The sequence below is a fragment of the Eleginops maclovinus genome, chromosome 20 (assembly GCF_036324505.1).
Source record: "Eleginops maclovinus isolate JMC-PN-2008 ecotype Puerto Natales chromosome 20, JC_Emac_rtc_rv5, whole genome shotgun sequence".
Classification (NCBI taxonomy): domain Eukaryota; kingdom Metazoa; phylum Chordata; class Actinopteri; order Perciformes; family Eleginopidae; genus Eleginops; species Eleginops maclovinus.
Window position 1 is genome coordinate 25,182,406 of NC_086368.1, and position 18,766 is coordinate 25,201,171.

The 18,766-nt window shown below is 41.0% G+C and overlaps 2 protein-coding genes across 4 annotated transcripts in view; both read left to right on the forward strand.

The window, feature by feature from the left end:
- The window catches only part of ndrg3a (ndrg family member 3a), a 34,234-nt gene extending 23,550 nt beyond the window's left edge, over positions 1 to 10,684 (forward strand). For 2 of the 3 annotated variants that reach the window (XM_063910756.1, XM_063910758.1), the window contains 14 exons: positions 1,954 to 2,059; positions 2,191 to 2,311; positions 2,552 to 2,614; positions 2,707 to 2,767; positions 3,766 to 3,852; positions 5,268 to 5,324; positions 6,336 to 6,439; positions 6,546 to 6,611; positions 6,706 to 6,757; positions 6,843 to 6,890; positions 6,985 to 7,020; positions 7,104 to 7,155; positions 8,336 to 8,374; positions 9,622 to 10,684. In XM_063910756.1, coding sequence (XP_063766826.1) covers positions 1,954 to 2,059; positions 2,191 to 2,311; positions 2,552 to 2,614; positions 2,707 to 2,767; positions 3,766 to 3,852; positions 5,268 to 5,324; positions 6,336 to 6,439; positions 6,546 to 6,611; positions 6,706 to 6,757; positions 6,843 to 6,890; positions 6,985 to 7,020; positions 7,104 to 7,155; positions 8,336 to 8,374; positions 9,622 to 9,794 — 1,065 coding nt within the window. In that variant the 3' untranslated portion in view covers positions 9,795 to 10,684. The remainder of the gene's footprint in view (positions 1 to 1,953; positions 2,060 to 2,190; positions 2,312 to 2,551; positions 2,615 to 2,706; positions 2,768 to 3,765; positions 3,853 to 5,267; positions 5,325 to 6,335; positions 6,440 to 6,545; positions 6,612 to 6,705; positions 6,758 to 6,842; positions 6,891 to 6,984; positions 7,021 to 7,103; positions 7,156 to 8,335; positions 8,375 to 9,621) is intronic. The other variant, XM_063910757.1, reaches the window with a different exon arrangement.
- Positions 10,685 to 13,368: 2,684 nt separating this feature from the next.
- Positions 13,369 to 18,369, forward strand: sla2a (Src like adaptor 2a). The gene is made up of 8 exons (XM_063910273.1): positions 13,369 to 13,624; positions 14,601 to 14,691; positions 15,100 to 15,199; positions 15,287 to 15,373; positions 16,045 to 16,148; positions 16,558 to 16,710; positions 16,796 to 16,925; positions 17,626 to 18,369. The coding sequence occupies exons 2-8, from the start codon at positions 14,619 to 14,621 to the stop codon at positions 17,747 to 17,749; spliced, it is 771 nt and encodes a 256-aa protein (XP_063766343.1). The 5' UTR covers positions 13,369 to 13,624; positions 14,601 to 14,618; the 3' UTR covers positions 17,750 to 18,369.
- Positions 18,370 to 18,766: the final 397 nt, after the last annotated feature.

Genomic DNA, 18,766 nt, shown 5'->3' on the forward strand with positions numbered 1-18,766 from the left:
TCCATTTCCTCCCAACCACCTTCCAGGCTATATTTTAGTTTCATCTCATCATCCCCCCACTATGTTCCTATCACCTTTATTTTTTGTAATTCCTATCTCTGGCACGGCTTCACACCTGCTTTCTCCGGTGCAGGTTCAGTACAGACCAGAAGGGTTTGCACGAGTGTGTGCGCCTTCTTTCTCAGAGCAAAGCCTCTCTTTTCCACACTGAGTGCCCTTGACTCTGTCCTTGTGTAAATCCTAAATATGTTGCAGTAGCAAAGTGAAGGTGATCTATAACAGGTTGTTCTGCACCCCCACAAGGCCGAGATTGCAGAGTCACTTCATTATCTCCTGTGGAAAGGTTTCCGATCAGTGCAAGCTTGCTGTCTGCAGCACAGTATCTCCATGGTCGGCTCCATCTCCGGTTGAGAGGTTACATTGTAGCACACAGATTGTGAGCGCTGGGCATGGTTTTCATGTTTTTCACGACTGTCTTATCTCTATAGCAACTCCCACACAACGAGGATACGCTGACAAGAGCAGCATTTGTTCCTTTTGTGCTATTGTGTCCACTACAGATTGCAGATGTATAGTGCAGCCTCGTCCTTGAGGAAGTTGCTTCAGCACCTCTGTGGAGATTTTGACACATATCCATCGGACGAATGTCTGCAGTGGCGAGCAGGGGGGGGGACAGTCACGCTCCCTCTGTGTCTGTCAGCCGTAACCTGTGTCTCTCGTCCGCACAGTCCCGCTGTCTTTATTATTGATGACCAGTGGGCCTTGAGACCAGGCGGGCACTCGGCTACGCCCGTGCAGTACACACACACACACACACACACACACACACACACACACACAGCTATGTCATGCTGACCTTGGGAAGGGTGTGTTTTTGTGATGCTGTGATTCTGGCAAATGGCTTTATCACTTCCTATATATTTTATCGCTTCCCGTTGTGTCACTTCCTATGACACTGGCTCATGAAACATTCATGACAGCCTCTTGTTGTTTTTTTTTGCTTTGTCATCTTTTAACTAATGATTTATCTTAATCACATTTCATTGTCAGCTAAAACCATTTAATATATTCTTTGCTCACGTTGGATGGATGAAGCTATTCAAAAGAAGGCTATGTAGGGAAGGGAGGTGGTGTGAGCTCGTTGAATTTTAATGGGTTCTGCAAAGACATTTATTTTTGCAGAGTCATACTTGTGAATGCACTGTGAGTTTCAGACCCTCAGATAAATGGCCTGAAAAGACTTACCCAGGGAGCCTATTCGGTGCTTTGTTTGTACATGGCTACAAGGAATGTGTGGCGGAGCAGAGGTGCATGCTCTGAATCCTGAATCTGAGGTTAAAACCTCCAGTGTTGTCGTCATTGGATGTTTACTTAAAGGAAATATAATTTAGAAAATAAAATCAGCTGTTTTCCAGCCTTGATGACTCATTGTAAATGTAATTGTTTCTCAATAATAAAACTACTGTTTGCTGCTAATCACATTGTCTGTGTAGCGGACTGTAGCTCTTCCCCCGTCAACAGAGCTCCATAAATGATCAAATATTAGCGCTGTGCCATTGCGTTTAATGGCATCCATTACAATGAAAATGGAAACATCTTGTGGATTTGAAACAGCCCTGCGACTGCATCCCTAGTGATCATTTATGTTCAGCAACTCTGAGCTTGCTCAAGGGTGGAGTTGCCGAAACTCCTCTGCTACTTTGAAAAGCTGAAAATAAATGAACTGCATAGACCAGGTTCATGAGGAAATATGACACTTATGACATTATTATGTTTTTAGTCATTTATGCTGGAGTTTTTTATAAGCTTTAGCTGCAAAAACAGAACTGTTTTTATATTTTATTTGAGCCATAAATATATTCGTATGTGCCATCATTGGCCGTGTCTCTTTACACTGAATATGTACATCTGTCCTGAACAATTCTCTTTTCTTCTTCTTCTCTGTGGCTGCAGGAGCATGACATTGAGACTCCCCATGGCGTTCTCCATGTGACGATGAGAGGCGTTCCCAAGGGCAACAGACCCGTCATCCTCACCTATCACGACATCGGCCTCAACCGTGAGTCAGCCAAAAATAGACTCATCGATACAAAATGTCCTGGATGTGATGACACCGTTCAGTTTTAGCCTCTGACGGTCCCACACGGCTCTTGTGCAAAGATTAAACTCCTGAACGTTCTCCTTTTCTAGACAAGTCGTGCTTCAACACCCTGTTCAACTATGAGGACATGCAGGAAATCACGCAGCACTTTGCAGTGGTTCATGTGGACGCGCCCGGTCAGCAGGAGGCTGCACCTCCCTTCCCCAGCGGGTGGGTTCTACACTGGTTTCACATGCACTTAACCCACTTAAATAGAAACTCGCAATCAATATGTTTATTGAGAATGGAAAATGTGTTGGTGGTTCATTTGCTAATGGAAGCTCATTCATTTTACATCTATTTTGAGTTTTTCAATTTGTCAATAACTCAACTCCTGATTAATTCAAGCATGATGAAATGACCTCATACTCACTACTGGTATTGACTTTCATTTATTTAATCTGTTGCTAGTTACCGCTACCCCACCATGGAGGAGCTGGCTGAAATGCTGCCCTCTGTGATGACTCAGCTGAAGTAAGTGTGACCTGTGCTGAGCTGATCAATGATTCTGTGCATGAATTGACCCTTCGTCATCAGTCCTGCTGTAACCAATGGTTTCTCCGCAGGGTCAACAGCGTGATCGGCATCGGCGTGGGAGCTGGAGCCTACATCCTCTCTCGTTTTGCAGTGAGTCCCCATCAGGACCAGAGCATTTTCAAACCCTTTATTTGTCCTATCTTATCGCCCCCTCCGATGTTTTCGCCGGCTAGAATAAATGTAGGATTTCCGGCCACACAGCTGGCTATACTGAACATTAAAGCCTCCCATCAAAGCCCACACAGGCCAGCAGGTCACTCCACAGTCTGCTGCATTCACCGTCACTCCCCAAATGATGAATCACCTACGCCGTTTCTCTCCTTTTCTCTTGCTTCCGTCTTGTTTCTGCACTCAAAGCATTTGTACAATGGAGCAGAAACAGCCAGGAGTGACGGAGAGGAGCGAGGAAGCACTGAAAGATGAATAATAGAAAGAGAAGAAGGTGGTCAGGGGTAAAAAGGAAACGGGATTAGCAGTAGAACCAGCAGCTTCTCTACAGAGAGCTGGCTCTTGTTTAGAATTAATGAAGGAAATTGATTCTGAAATGCATTTGCTCCTACAGTCGTGGAACAAAATGGGTTTACCCCTGATGGATTTATAGCAGCTGTTGCTGCATTGCATTTGCATCGTGTCGAGAGCTGCCTCCGCAGTGTTCCCTCAGAGTGAGATGGATCCTAGATTTCCCCAGACATCCTCTCTCTGTTTTCAGGCTATTCCAAAACCGTACCCCTTGATTTAGTAGCCCAGTTTTCCATCTCATTGTTTCATGTCTCTTCATTTAAACGAACAGACATGCTTCACTTTTATCACATTATCAAGGAGAACACTGCAGTGGATGTGATCTGTGTGTGCTCTGTTCAATTAATTCACAAAACCCCGGGGAATAAAATCACAAAGTTTTCATTTTGGAGATGAAGCATTGGGTAGGAACAATTATTTTAGTTCACTGACAAAACTACACTGTCAGTTTACACAAGTGTGAAAGCTGCACACTGCAGGGCGCATAATGCAAGAATACATCCGTAGGAATATCTTATTGATCAAAATGTTATACAAGTTGGCACTGACATGGATCCTTCCCTCCCCAGCTGAACCACCCCAGCCTGGTTGAGGGTCTGGTTCTGATCAATGTGGACCCCTGTGCTGAGGGCTGGATCGACTGGGCGGCTTCAAAGGTTAGTATCCCCGCTGCAGCATCCTCAGTCCTCTCTGAGACAGAACGCTATTTGTACTGACTACACTTCAATAATCAAGCAGCCGTTCCATTCGTCAGGGTATTATTGATGAATGCTTACCCTCAACACACGATTTGAGGCTCACTGTTTATTATATATAATGCAAACACTAAGTAAGATAATATAATACTGGATGCTGACACAGAGACACAGAGCCACAGGTCATACTCACTGGAGGTGGTGGGAGACAATGTGTCCCACCCCCTCCAGGACACCCTGACGCACTGTGCAGCTCCTTCAGCGACAGGCTGCTGCACCCGCGGTGTCTCACCGAGAGATACCGCAGGTCCTTCCTTCCTGCAGCGGTCAGACTCTATAACTATCATGGCCCCGGTAGACCCCCCCCCACATATAACATCACTGACTATAACACCCCCTGTTGTGTTAATAACTGTGCAATACAACGTCTGCTATACACTTATTTTTGTGTATTTTGCAATTGTGTGATTGTTGTATATATATTTTTTAGTATCTTGGTGTAATATTAAGCTGTCTGCGGCTCTTTCTGCTGTAACAATGCAAATTTCCCCTCTGTGGGACTATTAAAGGTATTCTGGTTCTGACTATATACCTGATATTATAGTACTTTTATGAATCAGATAACTTATAGACTTAACTAAGTGTTGGATTAATTTAATTAAAAACCCAGGTAGGGGCTTTAATCCTGTTTTAATTAGACTTATACCTGCAGTGTTCAAATGTAAGCTTCTTATTTTACTGGACAAACTTTGCTTTATTAGATAAGATTGAACTCGTGTCATTTCACACAGAACAGCAAATGTCACCTCTGCTGCTTATTCATTTCCATCAGTTTCATTTGAGTGGGACATTTTGACTTAAGTGAGTGGATGGTCACAATAACATAGGGTTCTACATACTTTGATACTATTAACTGTGTGGGTGTGGACTGTGGGAACATTCTTTGTCATGTTATTGTTGAACACAGTTATGTAGGAGAGAGGTTGACCTTTGTGCCTTATACCACGACGCTTCATCTGTTCTCTTGCTTTATTTTTGGCTCAACCATGCCAAATGAAAAAAAAAGAATAACGGTAGAGAGATGACATCTTTTACTCAAATGTAACATTTTGTTTTTATGGAAAGATGATAGAAAGAGCGAGAGAAAGGTGATATAAGAAAGATGGGTTTTGACAATACACTAAGGAAACCCATCCTTTCCTATTTCTTTAACATTAATTTGGCCTCTTTGTCGATTGACTTCTTTCATAAATGTCAAAACGAACATTAAATCAGTCAATACACTTCATTAAGTACAAATGAATGAACATGAATGACTAAATAATAAATCCTTGTTCCTGTCTTCTCACCTGGATGTGTGCTCCTCTCCTGTGCAGCTGTCTGGATGGACCAGTAATCTGGTGGATATCATCATGTCTCACCACTTCAGCACCGTGAGTCTCTCCTTCACTGCATCACTCTTCATGTGCTCTGACCTTTCTCATTGACAATTTGAAACACTTACTGAACCTCAGGAGGCTTTTTCTGATTTCCCTTGACACCTTCGCTTCATCTCACTCTCATTATATGACAGACATTTACTAATGATCCTATTTCTGTCCTCCTGGTTGATAGATACACTGGTAGATTGTGTGTAACATTATATACTCTGGGCGATTTCAAGAAGAAAAGATTGGCCAGGATTTGCCCATAATGTTTTGCAGCCAAGTGCAATTGTTTTTGCGCCACATAAGGAATAAATAGAGCCTTTGCACCAAGAACACCGAGTCAGAACCGTAGCAGATAGGAACGTCATTTTCAGGCCTTAAGCCAAAGGTCCTGACCCATGAGGATCAGAGGCATTCCTCAGAACACAAGGCAAGGGATTTAAAACTTAGGGGAGAGTCACAGAACACTGTTTGGGATTTAATATCTCAGTCTGTCCATGCTGTTTTCACAAGCACTCCTTCAGATTGTGAAAGACGAGGGCATTATTTAACATGTAAGGACATAAGAGAAATATCATTCGGTTCCATGATCATGAACGCCCTGATAAAGGTCTTGCAGGCACGACCACATCTCTGTAAGCACTAATAATTTCCCTATAACTGTGTGGCCATTAGTGCTGATCTTTGCGACTTGGACTATTCTTGCTTTGAGACTCATTTGCATAGAAAGGTGCCAATTTTTAACTCATTTACGTACACGCACAGGAGCTCCAAGACGTTTTTTTGCCTGGCAACACAGTCAGGGGTCCATTACACCCTTCAAACACGCTTTGAGAATCACACATTTCCTTATTTTGTCGTAAGCGGCTGCCAAAAGAACCCTCAATCTTTTTGTGATTTTGCCCCCATGTTTAATAAATGCAGTGCCAAAGCTACACATACTGGATATACAAATCCAGCAGCCTGTCTGAAAGGAGAATTTCATTGAGGCTGGTTTTACTCCGCCCTTTCCCACAGGATGAGCTGACAGACAACCAGGAGCTGATCCAGACCTACCGCCTCCACATCGCTCAAGACATCAACCAGGACAACCTGGCCCTCTTCTGTGGCTCCTACCAATAGTATGATAATACACATTAGCATACACTTTTTAATGATTGTCTTTATGGGTACTAAGATGTGTAAAAGTAAGCCAGGTGCGAATCATATTTTGTCTCTCCTCACCAGCCGTCAGGACCTGGAGATCGAGAGGCCAATCGTGGGCCTGAACGAGGACACAGTTAACACACTAACGTAGGTTTTCAGACCAAGAAGACACAAATAAAACATTTTTATCTCAGAGTGACTGGGTTTCAGAATATTTACGCCTCATATTTGTCCCGTCCAGTTGTCCCGCGCTGCTGGTGGTCGGTGACACGGCCCCTGCTGTGGAGGCCGTGGTGAGAAACACTTCTTCATCTCTAACACAAGAAGCTCGGCTGGTATTCATCTTTATTAAACTCGGTTTCTCATTTATGTCTTTAGGTGGAGTGTAATTCTAGGTTAAATCCAACCAAGACTACGCTGCTAAAGGTGAGGTTATTTATGTGTTGACCGATAAAATACATGTCATTATTTTGGCTGTTTAAAAAAACAAATGTATTAATTTAAATGATCTTTTTTCTAGATGGCTGATTGTGGAGGCTTACCCCAAGTGGTGCAGGTTAGTTTCACAGGTTTTTTTGTTCATATAGTAATATTTTCATCTAATATATAATCTAACTTTGATCCTTCATCTGTCCTCAGCCAGGGAAACTTGCTGAGGCCTTCAAGTACTTTGTGCAGGGAATGGGCTACAGTAAGTGCACACGTCTTTTGCTACTTGCTGTCAAACACACCTACATAAAAAACGATACCAGTTGAAACCTGTCGGATGTCCAACATTTGTTTACAGGTTAACACCTTTTTAGGTCTGACGTGCGTTGCTGTTGAGGTTTTTCAATGTTCTCTGCAGTTTCCTGTTGATGTGAATGCCTTGCCAACAGTTGCTTAAATGATGATTGTTTTTGCCACAGACTCCTATGAGCTGTGGCTAAACCCCCCTGCTGATGGGGTTTGGACTGTGGCCAGTAGTGCATGAAAAGACAGGGTTTTTTGTCAGGCTGGTCACGGAGAGGCAGCCCGAGAGGCACGTTGGATGCTAACGCCTCTTCCTCTCTGCTCTTTGCAGTGTGTGGTCCCCACAAACCTCAGTAGGTGAGGCCTGAGTGCTTCTAGCATGACTGATATGGCAGAGTCACTCCAGATACACTGAACAACAATTCACTTCCTGTTCAGTTCAGAAAATGTCCTTTTTTGCCTGGTGTGATTTTCTTTTCCCTCCACCACTGTTTAATGATGCCGTCTCTTTCCAGAGAGAGTCATACTTAAACAGGCCTTCAGGTCATTCATCTGCACAGAAAACAAGTCTTGGGAATTTGCAAACCAGACTCTCCAGATGGATGTTTATTAATGTAGGTTTGCTTGCTCATACAGATGACTTCTGTCTGTGTGTGTGTACTTCTGTCATGCTAATTCTCTTTTGCTCTCTCCCGTTCCCAAACCCTTCACTGTGGGAGGCACCCTGGGGTGAAGGGAGTATGCCGGTGGCTCAGTGTTGCTTTAAGGCCACCGAGTCCCCCTGTCGAGCAAATGCCACTGCAGGATTAAAAGTGATTACAACGAGGTGCTTTCACACAGAGAAAGTGTGGGAAGTAAATCTCAACACCTCAGCATGTTACTGAAAGCTGCTTTTCCCTCATTAACACATCGCCAAAGTGCGAAATGCAAAAGAGAAAAAGCGAAGGAGTACAGAAAATTCTAGTTTGCACACATGCTATGATTTCTTACCTGTTGTTGACAGAAAACAGATTTCTTATTTTGCCCTCAACGACCACCGAGCTGCGACAGAGCCTCAGTCAGAGTGGAAAAAAGCAACGCACCATTTCAACATGTCTCCCTTTCTCTTCCTGTCTTCCTTCTTTAATGGTTGCTCACAGTTCCCTACGTTCTTCTCAGTCACCTGAGCAACGAATCAGGTATCAGGTTCTCGAGCAGCTGCCACACTAGAATGCTATGAACCCAAAGGCCCTTAAACACAGCAGGGTGGATGAATGTCAGTGTATGCAGAAGTTATCCGGAGCGCTGTTTCAGATTGGTACTCGACAGCAGATCAGTGTGGAAGATACAGTCTGTATCGACACAGTGAGAGATCCTTCTGCACACGTTGACACACATTCATCTCCCTGTTGGAGTTCAGTTTGCCCTTTTAGCATGGATCTTCAGTGTCCTGTTTGTGTTGCATGACCTGCTGCTTCCTCCGTCACTTCAGTTGGATTGCCAGTGCTGTGTCCTGCTTTCATATTTTATTTTATTTTTCAACAGTGGACACACATGCAATCATTTTTTCTTCCATTTGTTTTTACTTAGTCATCATATTTGAGATTTGTTTGCATGTTATGCATTTTTGTTGTAGTTGCATCTGTGTATCTTTAAGCGTTCCTACTAGGGCTGCACAAAATATGGACTGGTGCAATATCCAAATTACAGTAAACACAACATTTGGTAAAAAGGTAACTGCTCTGCAAACAAACCATGTTAACCAAAGTGCTGTACAGAACAAAGCAACCTTTCATAAATTAAATAAATAAAAGAAACACTGACGCAAACATTAATACACACAGCTCATATGCACAAATAAATAGACATAGGCGCTATCAGCCAGAGTCAAACGCAAGAGAATAAAAGTTTGTTTTTAGCCTGGATTTAAAGCAGTCAATGGAGGGGGATGCTGTTCCCCTGGGTTTACGTTTGGAGCGTGGGACAGTATTGTGTTACTGCAGAATGATCCCAGCCTACAAATGGTGTTATATAAAAAATCCATATTTGGTACGCACCCTCGATTTCACTGTGACCAAATGAGCATTGATTAATGCTAATTTGAATAATGGAAAAGGTAATTGCCTTTTAATATCCCAAATGATATCTCAATCAGAATTAAGATTGGCTTTATTACCAAGTTGATTTACACATCCGAGGAATTAGCTTGGTTGTAAATGGTGCACAAAGACACTGAGAGAAGAATACGTTGTTGTTTTAAAGAAAGATGCAGACTAGGTAACAAACTAAAAATACAGCCGATATTTACACAAAATACAAATACGTCGTTTATATTGGAATATCATTCCAAATAATCACACTCAGTCCTTTCTCCTAAATTGTGCAGCCCTAGCTCACACAGTCTCCGCGCTGTGAGCAGAATATCAATACGTGTTCTTCTTTTCAGTGCCGACAGCAGGAATGACTCGGCTGGCTCGCTCCCGCACCGCCTCCTCCTCCTCCATCACCTCCATGGACAGCAGTCGCAGCCGCAACAACCTCAACAGCCTGCTGGAGGGCAGCGCCACCGGGGGTCTGGACAACCAGGTCGGACCCCAGACCATGGAGGTCTCCTGCTAAACCTTAAATCCTCCACCCTCCCTCCCCCTGCACATTCCCATAGTAACTTATGTGCCCCTCTCTTTCTCTCTCCCCCTCTATCTCTCTCTCACCCTGCAACTCAAACGCCAGGAGGATCTGTAATGTGATTAGAAGAGGATGTAATAAATATATTAACAGATGCATATTATTAGATATATAATATTTAATACACTGTCAAAGTCACATTCCTGTACCAGATACCATGACTACAACCGAACGTGTTGTGTGTTCCAATGGTCAAACCATATCACTCACTCTACCCCTTGTATTTATTTTTTTTGACGTTGTGTTTGTTTTAAATGTCTTCACGCACACTGTAGACCTCCTCCATGGGTTCCGAGTACGTTTTTTTTATTATGCAATATTTCACTTTCACTTTCTCTCCTGCTGTGATCTCTATCCTCATTGATTTTGAGTCACTCTGTTTTTGTGTTGAATCCCAATTGTCCTGCAATGTGAATGAGTCACAAAGTACACAGAGGGATCACTCAACCTGCTGTAGCTGCAGAAAACAAAGTGAAGGAGTAGACCATAGCTGCAGAAACAAAGTGAAGGAGCAGACCGTAGCACCCGTTCATCGTAACTAAACTAAAGCTTGTGGAGTGAGCTGCTTAAAACATTCCTCTAGTGCACCAGTGTTTCAACGTCACTCCATTTTTTTGTATTATTTTTGTCACCAAGCTCATCTCCTTTTTTCTTTCTGTTCTGTGTTAATGTTTTTTGTTCAGTTTAAAAGATTATTCAGTGATTTTAACAAGTGGGTCCTGATGTGAAAAGTATTGAGTCTCTTCTCTGAGGGGCCAGTGGTGCTTCTCACAGTCTGCTGATTCAACTCATTTATATTACTACTGAATAAAGCTACAACATGACAGCACGTCTGGCGTCTTCATTTATCACCACATGCAGAGGGTGAAGAGGTACTCGGATGATTTACTAAAAGTAGCAATACTACATTGTAAAGATACTAAAGTCCAGCCTTAAAAATTGTACGTAAGATAAAGTACAAAAGTATTGGTATCAAAATATACCTGGAGTACAGAAAGTAAAACTACTCATTTGTGTGGCCCCTGTCATATGCATTATAACTGTCAATGTTGCACTTGGTAAAGCTGGGGATTATTTATATAACTTGATGAAGTGCTGGGTAGCTTATCCTTTAATAATACATAATTCATTAGTTGATTTATATTCTGTAATATTAATCCATACCTGCAATGTAGCTACTAATGACATTTGTTAAATCAATGTAGTGAAGTAACAAGTAAAACAGCATGCATGCAAAATGTATCTAGTAGCAGAATGTACTTTTTTTAAAGGTGCAAGTACCTCAAAATTCTACTTAAGTACAGGACTTCAGTAAATGCACTTTGTAACATTCCACCACTGACAAAAGGTAATCTTGATTCTAAAAATGCACAAACATAACAATTACATCTGTTAGTGAAAGAAAGTGTTGTGTAGTCTGGTACTTTTCCTCGCCTGTTAGTGGAAAAGTGCGGTGACTGTGGTGAGTTAGTTTCCAACCGCACTCGCTCTTGTTTCTTTACAGGCTGTCAGCTACAGTTATATTTAGCACACATCAAAATCAACATGGTCAACTGCTCTGCCAATCAGAGGAGGAGATTGCCTTCAAACTAAAAAGGTGTACTGCTAAAGAGTTAAATGTTAATGTAATGACAGGCTTTTCTTAGTATGCCGGGTTCTCGCTTTTGCTACTAAAATGTTCTGGCAAAGGAAATTAACCTCGCTAAGTACGTATGATTCACTTTCATGCAACACTTTTTTTTAACACTCAAACTTAAACAATGTTAAATAATACTGCATTGAAATTTGAGCCAAAAAGGTTTTTATCAAACAAAATCAATTCATAAAGATTCTCTCTGTTTTTGTAATCCCTGTTGGAGGTATGCGAATAAAATAATGTTTTATTTACAAATTAAAAAGACGAATGGCTGGTGTTATATACTTATGAAACATACTGGAATAAGAGAACACATCTACAAATGATACACAGACTTTGGAGAAGCTATTTAGAAACCCATTTGAGAAAGATATCCCACTCACTGGTCTGGAACGATCAGATTTTTGATCAAAATGTTCTTTCCAATCGAGCTAACATGCAGTTGTTACATTCTATTGCTGACCTGTCAACTGTGGTGCAGATTAGTGTACATTTTCCAACCACAGAAGAACATCTGATAAGAAATAGGACAAGAAGTATGTGAGAATGATCACCTCTCAGCAGAAACTGAAACCAGAGAATCATTTCTGCCATTTCTGATGAACACACACCATGTCTCACTTAATACATGTTACATTTTCTAAATCCATTTGTCACCCAAACAGTGGAAGTATTGAGACCTGTTACTTAAAACAAATACCACACTGTGAAAGAGTTCAATCCTGCATTGAAAAGGGAAGAGAAAACATGGACTTATCATAAGGAAAAAGTACCTAAAATATGACTAGTAAAACGATTCAAAGCAGGAAAAAAATCCCCAATTAAATGAATGTTATACATGGCTGCAACTAATGCATATTTCAAAATGGACAATCTGCTGGTGGTTTTCTTGTAAAATGAAGGTAGAATAGAGAAATATAAGTTGCTAATATACTGACAACTTCAAATGTCTTGTTTTGTTAACAGTTTATTGTAATTTAAGCCGAGGAATGATGCACATATTCACATTTGACATGCCCCACATTCAATGGTTTGCATTAAACATTTGGTAAAAACAGCCATTCTGAAAACATGCACTGATTACTTGACTTAACTCAATTATAATAAACTGTAAAAGACTCTTCTTGTGTTTTCTATGTAAAATCGAATTATGTAAAACAACCAATAGCTGTCAGACAAATTAAGCAGAGTAAAAAGCACAATATTTTTCTCTGACAGTGGAGAAGAAGAAGGGCATTTCAGGAAATAGGACTACGCAAACATGTGTTTAAGGAGCCAACAGTAGGCTATTTGAGTATATGTACATACTAAAATTCCAGCAATGCACCGTCATGATTTACGAGCACAAAATGCATTAGTATTCCCCGTCAAATTGTTTCACTTTTACCATTTCACTCTGCAGTGTCAGCTTGATGGATACACTTTACGACTGATGATGAACACCATCCGCAGTGGGCTGTCGGGAACCTTCGTCATGCTTCTGCAGAGCTGTTCCTCTTATCTGATGTTCAACAGGACCCACAATAACTGAATGTGATGGCAGAGAAAATGTGCTCAACGTTTCTGAGCTAGAGGCAGATAAACTGAACCACATACACACACACACACACACACACACACACACACACACACACACACACACACACACACACACACACACACACACACACACACACACACACACACACACACACACACACACTGTCTGCTTCAAACTTTGCATCGCATGTATGCGCATGCTGCTTACGTAGTTCATTCCATAAACAAGTGATGCAGTGTCAGTGAAAACATTCATGCATGTTAGAGATCAACACAAGCTGTTCTGAGTCCGGATGTCAAGGTCTTGAGCGTCACAGGAAACTGCAGCAGGGTGACATACATAAAGGCCGCGCAGGAAGCCTCTTCAGTCAGCCTTCTCTATTAACAGCTGCAAAAACACAGAGGAGGGAGCACAGTCGCTGTGATTGATTCGCAGGCCTGGGAAGACACATTTAACCGGCTGCCCTTTATGTGTGTGTGCTGCAGACAGACCAGCATTTATCATTAAGGACTTTGATCTCAGAGGGGTCGGACTCACTACTTGTGTGGGAAATATTTTGTGGACATATATTTTTAATAAAGCACAAAGGTGAGTACTTGTTCTTATTGGTAGGAGTTTTTATTTTAAATGGCTTTTTGCCTAATAACTTGTATTATGTATTTACTATTTTGCAGTTCAATTACTTTCCTTTTTATTCCACAATATGAGTAAACGTATTGCCCGATTATGAGAGTTATATGGAATAAATACAGACTAAGATAAAGAGTATTTCTTATTTGAGTTAGTATCATTCATTATCTTTTAATTTGGCTTTTTACTGTTGTATGTATTCTTATGTTACACTTATTTAATTCCTGTTTGATTTAGTCCTGTGTAATCACATACTGTAGCTATGTTTCACTCTGGTTATTACCTGGGAAGGGAGAGATAGTTTTGTTTTTATTTCCGTAAACTGTCTATGTGTTTGGTTTGTGAAGCACTTTGAGTTACCTTTGTGTATGAAAAGTGCTCTTTAGATAAGTTTCATTTGAATTTCTTTCCTGTAATTGTTGTATTTTCAAGACATGTCTTTTCTTTTTCTAAGAAAATACACTTCTGTGTTCTGTCGACTTGTATTTTTTACACATTTAGTTTATTTTTTATAGTTTGTAGGAACAGTGTATATAGTTAATATTCAGAGCTGTCTTTAACAAGAGAAATGTTAAAAAGCCCGTCATTTTTAGATCATATTTGAGATATTTTACTCAAAGGTCCCTGTTAATGTTGAAAAACAGTATGCATAATAAGTATAGAATCACCTTTCTTCATCTTATTTAATATATCACTGTCATGTGAGATAGATTTTATTCCTTGTAAACCTTATCGCATGGAAATTTAACACAGGATATCAGAGCCTCTGGTTGCGGTGATGCGGCTTCCTGTATCCTCTCAGTGCCTGGTAACAGAAAAACTGTGCAGTACCTGAAAGCAGTTTCAGTCACAGTGTCATAACTGGTTCAGCTACATAAAGGTTATTGAAGACCTTTGAAGATGTTTTTCCTCACCCTGCGGCTCTGTTTCTCAGACTTCAGTGCCACAGAACATGGGGACCTGCCCCATCAGATGTCGATCCAACATGACGATCTTGGAAAATTCACCTGAGCCTGAATCCCCACGTATGTATATCCCCAAAGCAGTGGTAGAAAGCAATAAGTACTACATTTTAAGTATTGTACTCATGTACTTTTCTTGACATATTTGTAGTTTACTTTCCATTTAATACTCCGCAACACAGAGGCTAGTATCATTAGTATTGTGAGTCACTCCACTACATTTGTTTTAACACTCACAATTACTTTATGCACATATGAAACACATGATATGCTGATATGGTATAAAGCAGTACTGTACTACTGATCTACAAAGTATTTAAAGTATCTAAATTTGGAGAACTACAACTATTTAAGACCATAGTATTTGTACTTTTACTCAAGTAAAGGATCTGAGTTCTTCTTTCCACACTCACCACAGGAAATAAAACTAAGAAAACGTAACAACATGCATCTCTTTGTTTCTCTCTGCAGCGCCGCAGGAGAGCGTGATTGTCTCCCTCTGTAACTACCCGTCCTTTGAGAGTACAGAATTAACAATGTGCATCGGAGAGCAAGTCACCATCCTATCAGAGTACGTGACAAAGCTTTGAATGCTTCCCCTGCACCTTTTTTGTTCTCACCTGTACAGCTGCTCATGAATGCTTGTTCTCTCGAACAGTGATGGTGAATTCTTAATGGTCAGATCCACAACCACGGGACAAGATAGCTACATCCCCAGCAACTACACGGCCAAGGTGACACACAGGTAGGTCACTGTCCGGAAGAAACATGTATAAGGACACCTGTCACTATAGCGCGTGTGTGTGTGTGTGTGTGTGTGTGTGTGTGTGTGTGTGTGTGTGTGTGTGTGTGTGTGTGTGTGTGTGTGTGTGTGTGTGTGTGTGTGTGTGTGTGTGTGTGTGTGTGTGTGTGTGTGTGTGTGTGTGTGTGAGGCAGCAGCCAAAGGTGGTAAAGTACTCAGATCTTGTACTTAAGTAAAAGTAAAAGTACCAGAGTGTAGGGATACTGTTAAAGTAAAAGTCCTTCATTCAAAATGTTACTCAAGTAAAAGTACAAAAGTATTAGCATCAGAATATACTTAAGTAAGGCATTAAATAAATGTAGTGGAGTAAAAGTACACGATTTACCTCTGTTTTGTAGTGGGGTGAAAGTACATAGATGTATTACTTAGTTACTTTACACCATTGGCAGCAGCAGAGGAGAAGTTAGATCAAAGGTGGGGAGTCCCCTGGCAGGTGGGAGGTATAGGGGGAGTGTATGAGTATTGGAAAAAAAACTCATGTTTTCTGACATTGAGCCCCTGCCTCCAGTCCTCCTTCAGTGGGGAATATGTTGTTTGTTTTTCTGTGGGTTTTCCTAACTTGAAAAACAACCCTTTTTCTTTTATATTGACTCATGTGTCTCTTCTCTGTGCAGGTGGCTCTTCAAAGACATCAGCAGGTACAAAGCGGTGGAGCTGCTCATGCAGCCTCAGAACCAGAATGGAGCCTTCATGATCCGAGAGTCAGAATCTGTCAGAGGTCAGAGCGCCGTTTCTAGTTTTTCCACTGCTTTAGAAACATATTTAATAAAACCACAATAATCAGAATAAAAAGGCTTAATGGAATAATTGAACCCCTTAAATGATCATTTGTGCATGAATAACTTCCCTGTGTTACCTGAATTTGAATTATATGATATAAATATACACTCAAAAATTGTAAAAGGTGACTTTCAGTTACAATTTCTGGACTCTTACTTCATCATGGAGGCCTGAGAGTCAATAATTGATACACAAATAATCATTTTTGGGGAAAAGGGTTCCTTTAATTGCCCTTGGAAACAGCATGACTAATGATTTAGGAAGGCTGATCCGTACCTGAGTACATTTCTAAATTAAGAATCAAGAGCCCTGTAGTTTACCTGCTGTCTCTTTGTCTTCATGTTTAGATTGTTACTCACTGTCTGTGCTGAGAAGAACCAGATCTTCATACCTGGACAGTGTAAAGCACTACCGCATCCCTCTGCTCGAGAACGGCTGGGTCTACATTTCTCCAGGTGTCACCTTCCCTTCCCTGCATTACCTGGTGGAACACTACTCAGGTGTGTACTCAGGATATAATAATCACACCTGAATTGACCATGACGTCTCTCAAAGTGTGATATTAAGATTACTTCTCCATCACAGAGTCTGCAGGGGGGCTGTGTGTTCGACTGAATTTGCCGTGCTACATCCAGGGTTTGGACAACCCCACAGAGGCCAGGCCTGTTCCCATTGTCATCAGGAGGCCGACTCTCAACTGGAAGGGCATCAGCAGGTGAGGCAGACTCTCTATTTAGATTCTGATGACTGCCACAAGATGTCACTCTATTTCAGTAGAGCATGAGCACCTGGCGGTTAAAAAGATATTGGTGAATCTTGATTAAAAATATTGTTTTCAGACACTAATTCAATTGTGCTGATGTTTGTGTTTCTATGCTAAGTAAAACAAGCCTGAAATACGGACAGTTAGAGAGGGCCAGGCATAAGGGGACAAACAGAGGTTACAAAATAAAAAGTCAAAATGCAAAAAGATTTTGAATTTAATAAAAAGCGATTTAGAGAATAAAGTCAAGATGTAGAAAACTACTACTAACCTTACCACAGGTTAGACTCTGTTTTCTGCATTTGTACAGGAAAAGAAGCTTCTTTCTCTGACGTTTTGTCCCCCTATGCCTGGTCCTAATACCCCAGAGAAGTGTGTGCAAAACACTGCAGATATTCCAACAGATAAGACTGTGGTTAAAGAGATATCTGACGGACTTGAACAGTGTGTAATAGCGTAGAGCAGAATGTTCCTACCGTGGTGTTTCCTAAACCTATGTCAGATTAAAAAAAGCTACAAATTGCAGCCACTGGTTCATATGACACTTTCTGTTAATTTACGCACCAGTTAAAGCATTCTATCCATGTCAGGGCAGAGTCGCATTGCCAGTTTGCAATGAGCACTTTTGAACATCCTTTCCTGTCTCCTCCAGGTCAATGCTCTTCAGGAGGAAGAGGACAGAGTCAGACAACTCTCTGGTGAGCGAGGGGCTGAGGGACGCCATCACCTCATACCTACAGATGACAGAGGGCAATGATCACAGCTGGGACACATGAGGAGAGACAGAGGATCAGCCTGAAACAGGTCACACAAATAAAGTGAAGCCATGCACTGTCGTGGCTCAGCTGCAGTTTGAGCTAGCCACTGAGAGAGGTCATGTGGGCGCCCTGGAGCGGCACGAGGGCAGAGACACTACAATGTTGGGAGTTTTATTTATGCAGTCTATGGTGAAAAACTGTCTTTTGTCAAGAAGAATGTGTTTGTTTCAAAGAGTGGAGGAGTGAACTCATGGTCAGTTATCTTATTTGGTTTAAAAAATGTAATGTATCACCTAATTGATGACCACATACTGTATGAACATGCTGTTTTAATACCACATTGTTAACTCCTATTAGCTTTGTTCCAACCTACTCTGTGAATGTCTGAATGATGTATTCAATATGGACTAGAACAAAACAATAATGTGTGTGCTCAGACAATCATTTTCAACACATAAATTCAGAGCATTCCAAAGGGTTCATTTACTTTTTCCTGCCTCTGTTTATCGCCATATTTATTACCACATATGAGCATGATGTTTAAATGCCATATGTACAATATTGTCGTTATATATGATTGTTGTCATGGTTGTGTAATTGGAATCCAATAAAATATGTTGCAAAATGATAATCATAAACACGAATGCCTGGCCTGATTTCCTTGGCAATGCAGCAAAGTACAGTTTTAAGGCAATTCCAGATCTTTGTTCCCCTGAAACGGATGAACGTTTTTACAGAAACAAAACAAAGGTTAAAAAAACCACTTGAACAATGTATGACTGGTTTTAGTGTTATTTTAAAAAAAACATTTAAAGTAAATTATCTGTTGAACTTAAGCAGGTATATTGATTTTGTGTTTTATATAAAAGTGTGATTTTTAACTAACTTAACTATTAAGGTAGAGATTTAAATAAGCCCAATAGGTGTTTTGCCTCCTCCTGCGTTTGTCCTATGTAACCTCTTATGTTTGTGTATTAAAACCAAAACCATTAAAAGCATAATATGTGTAAATGCATTTGTCACTGAGGCCACTTC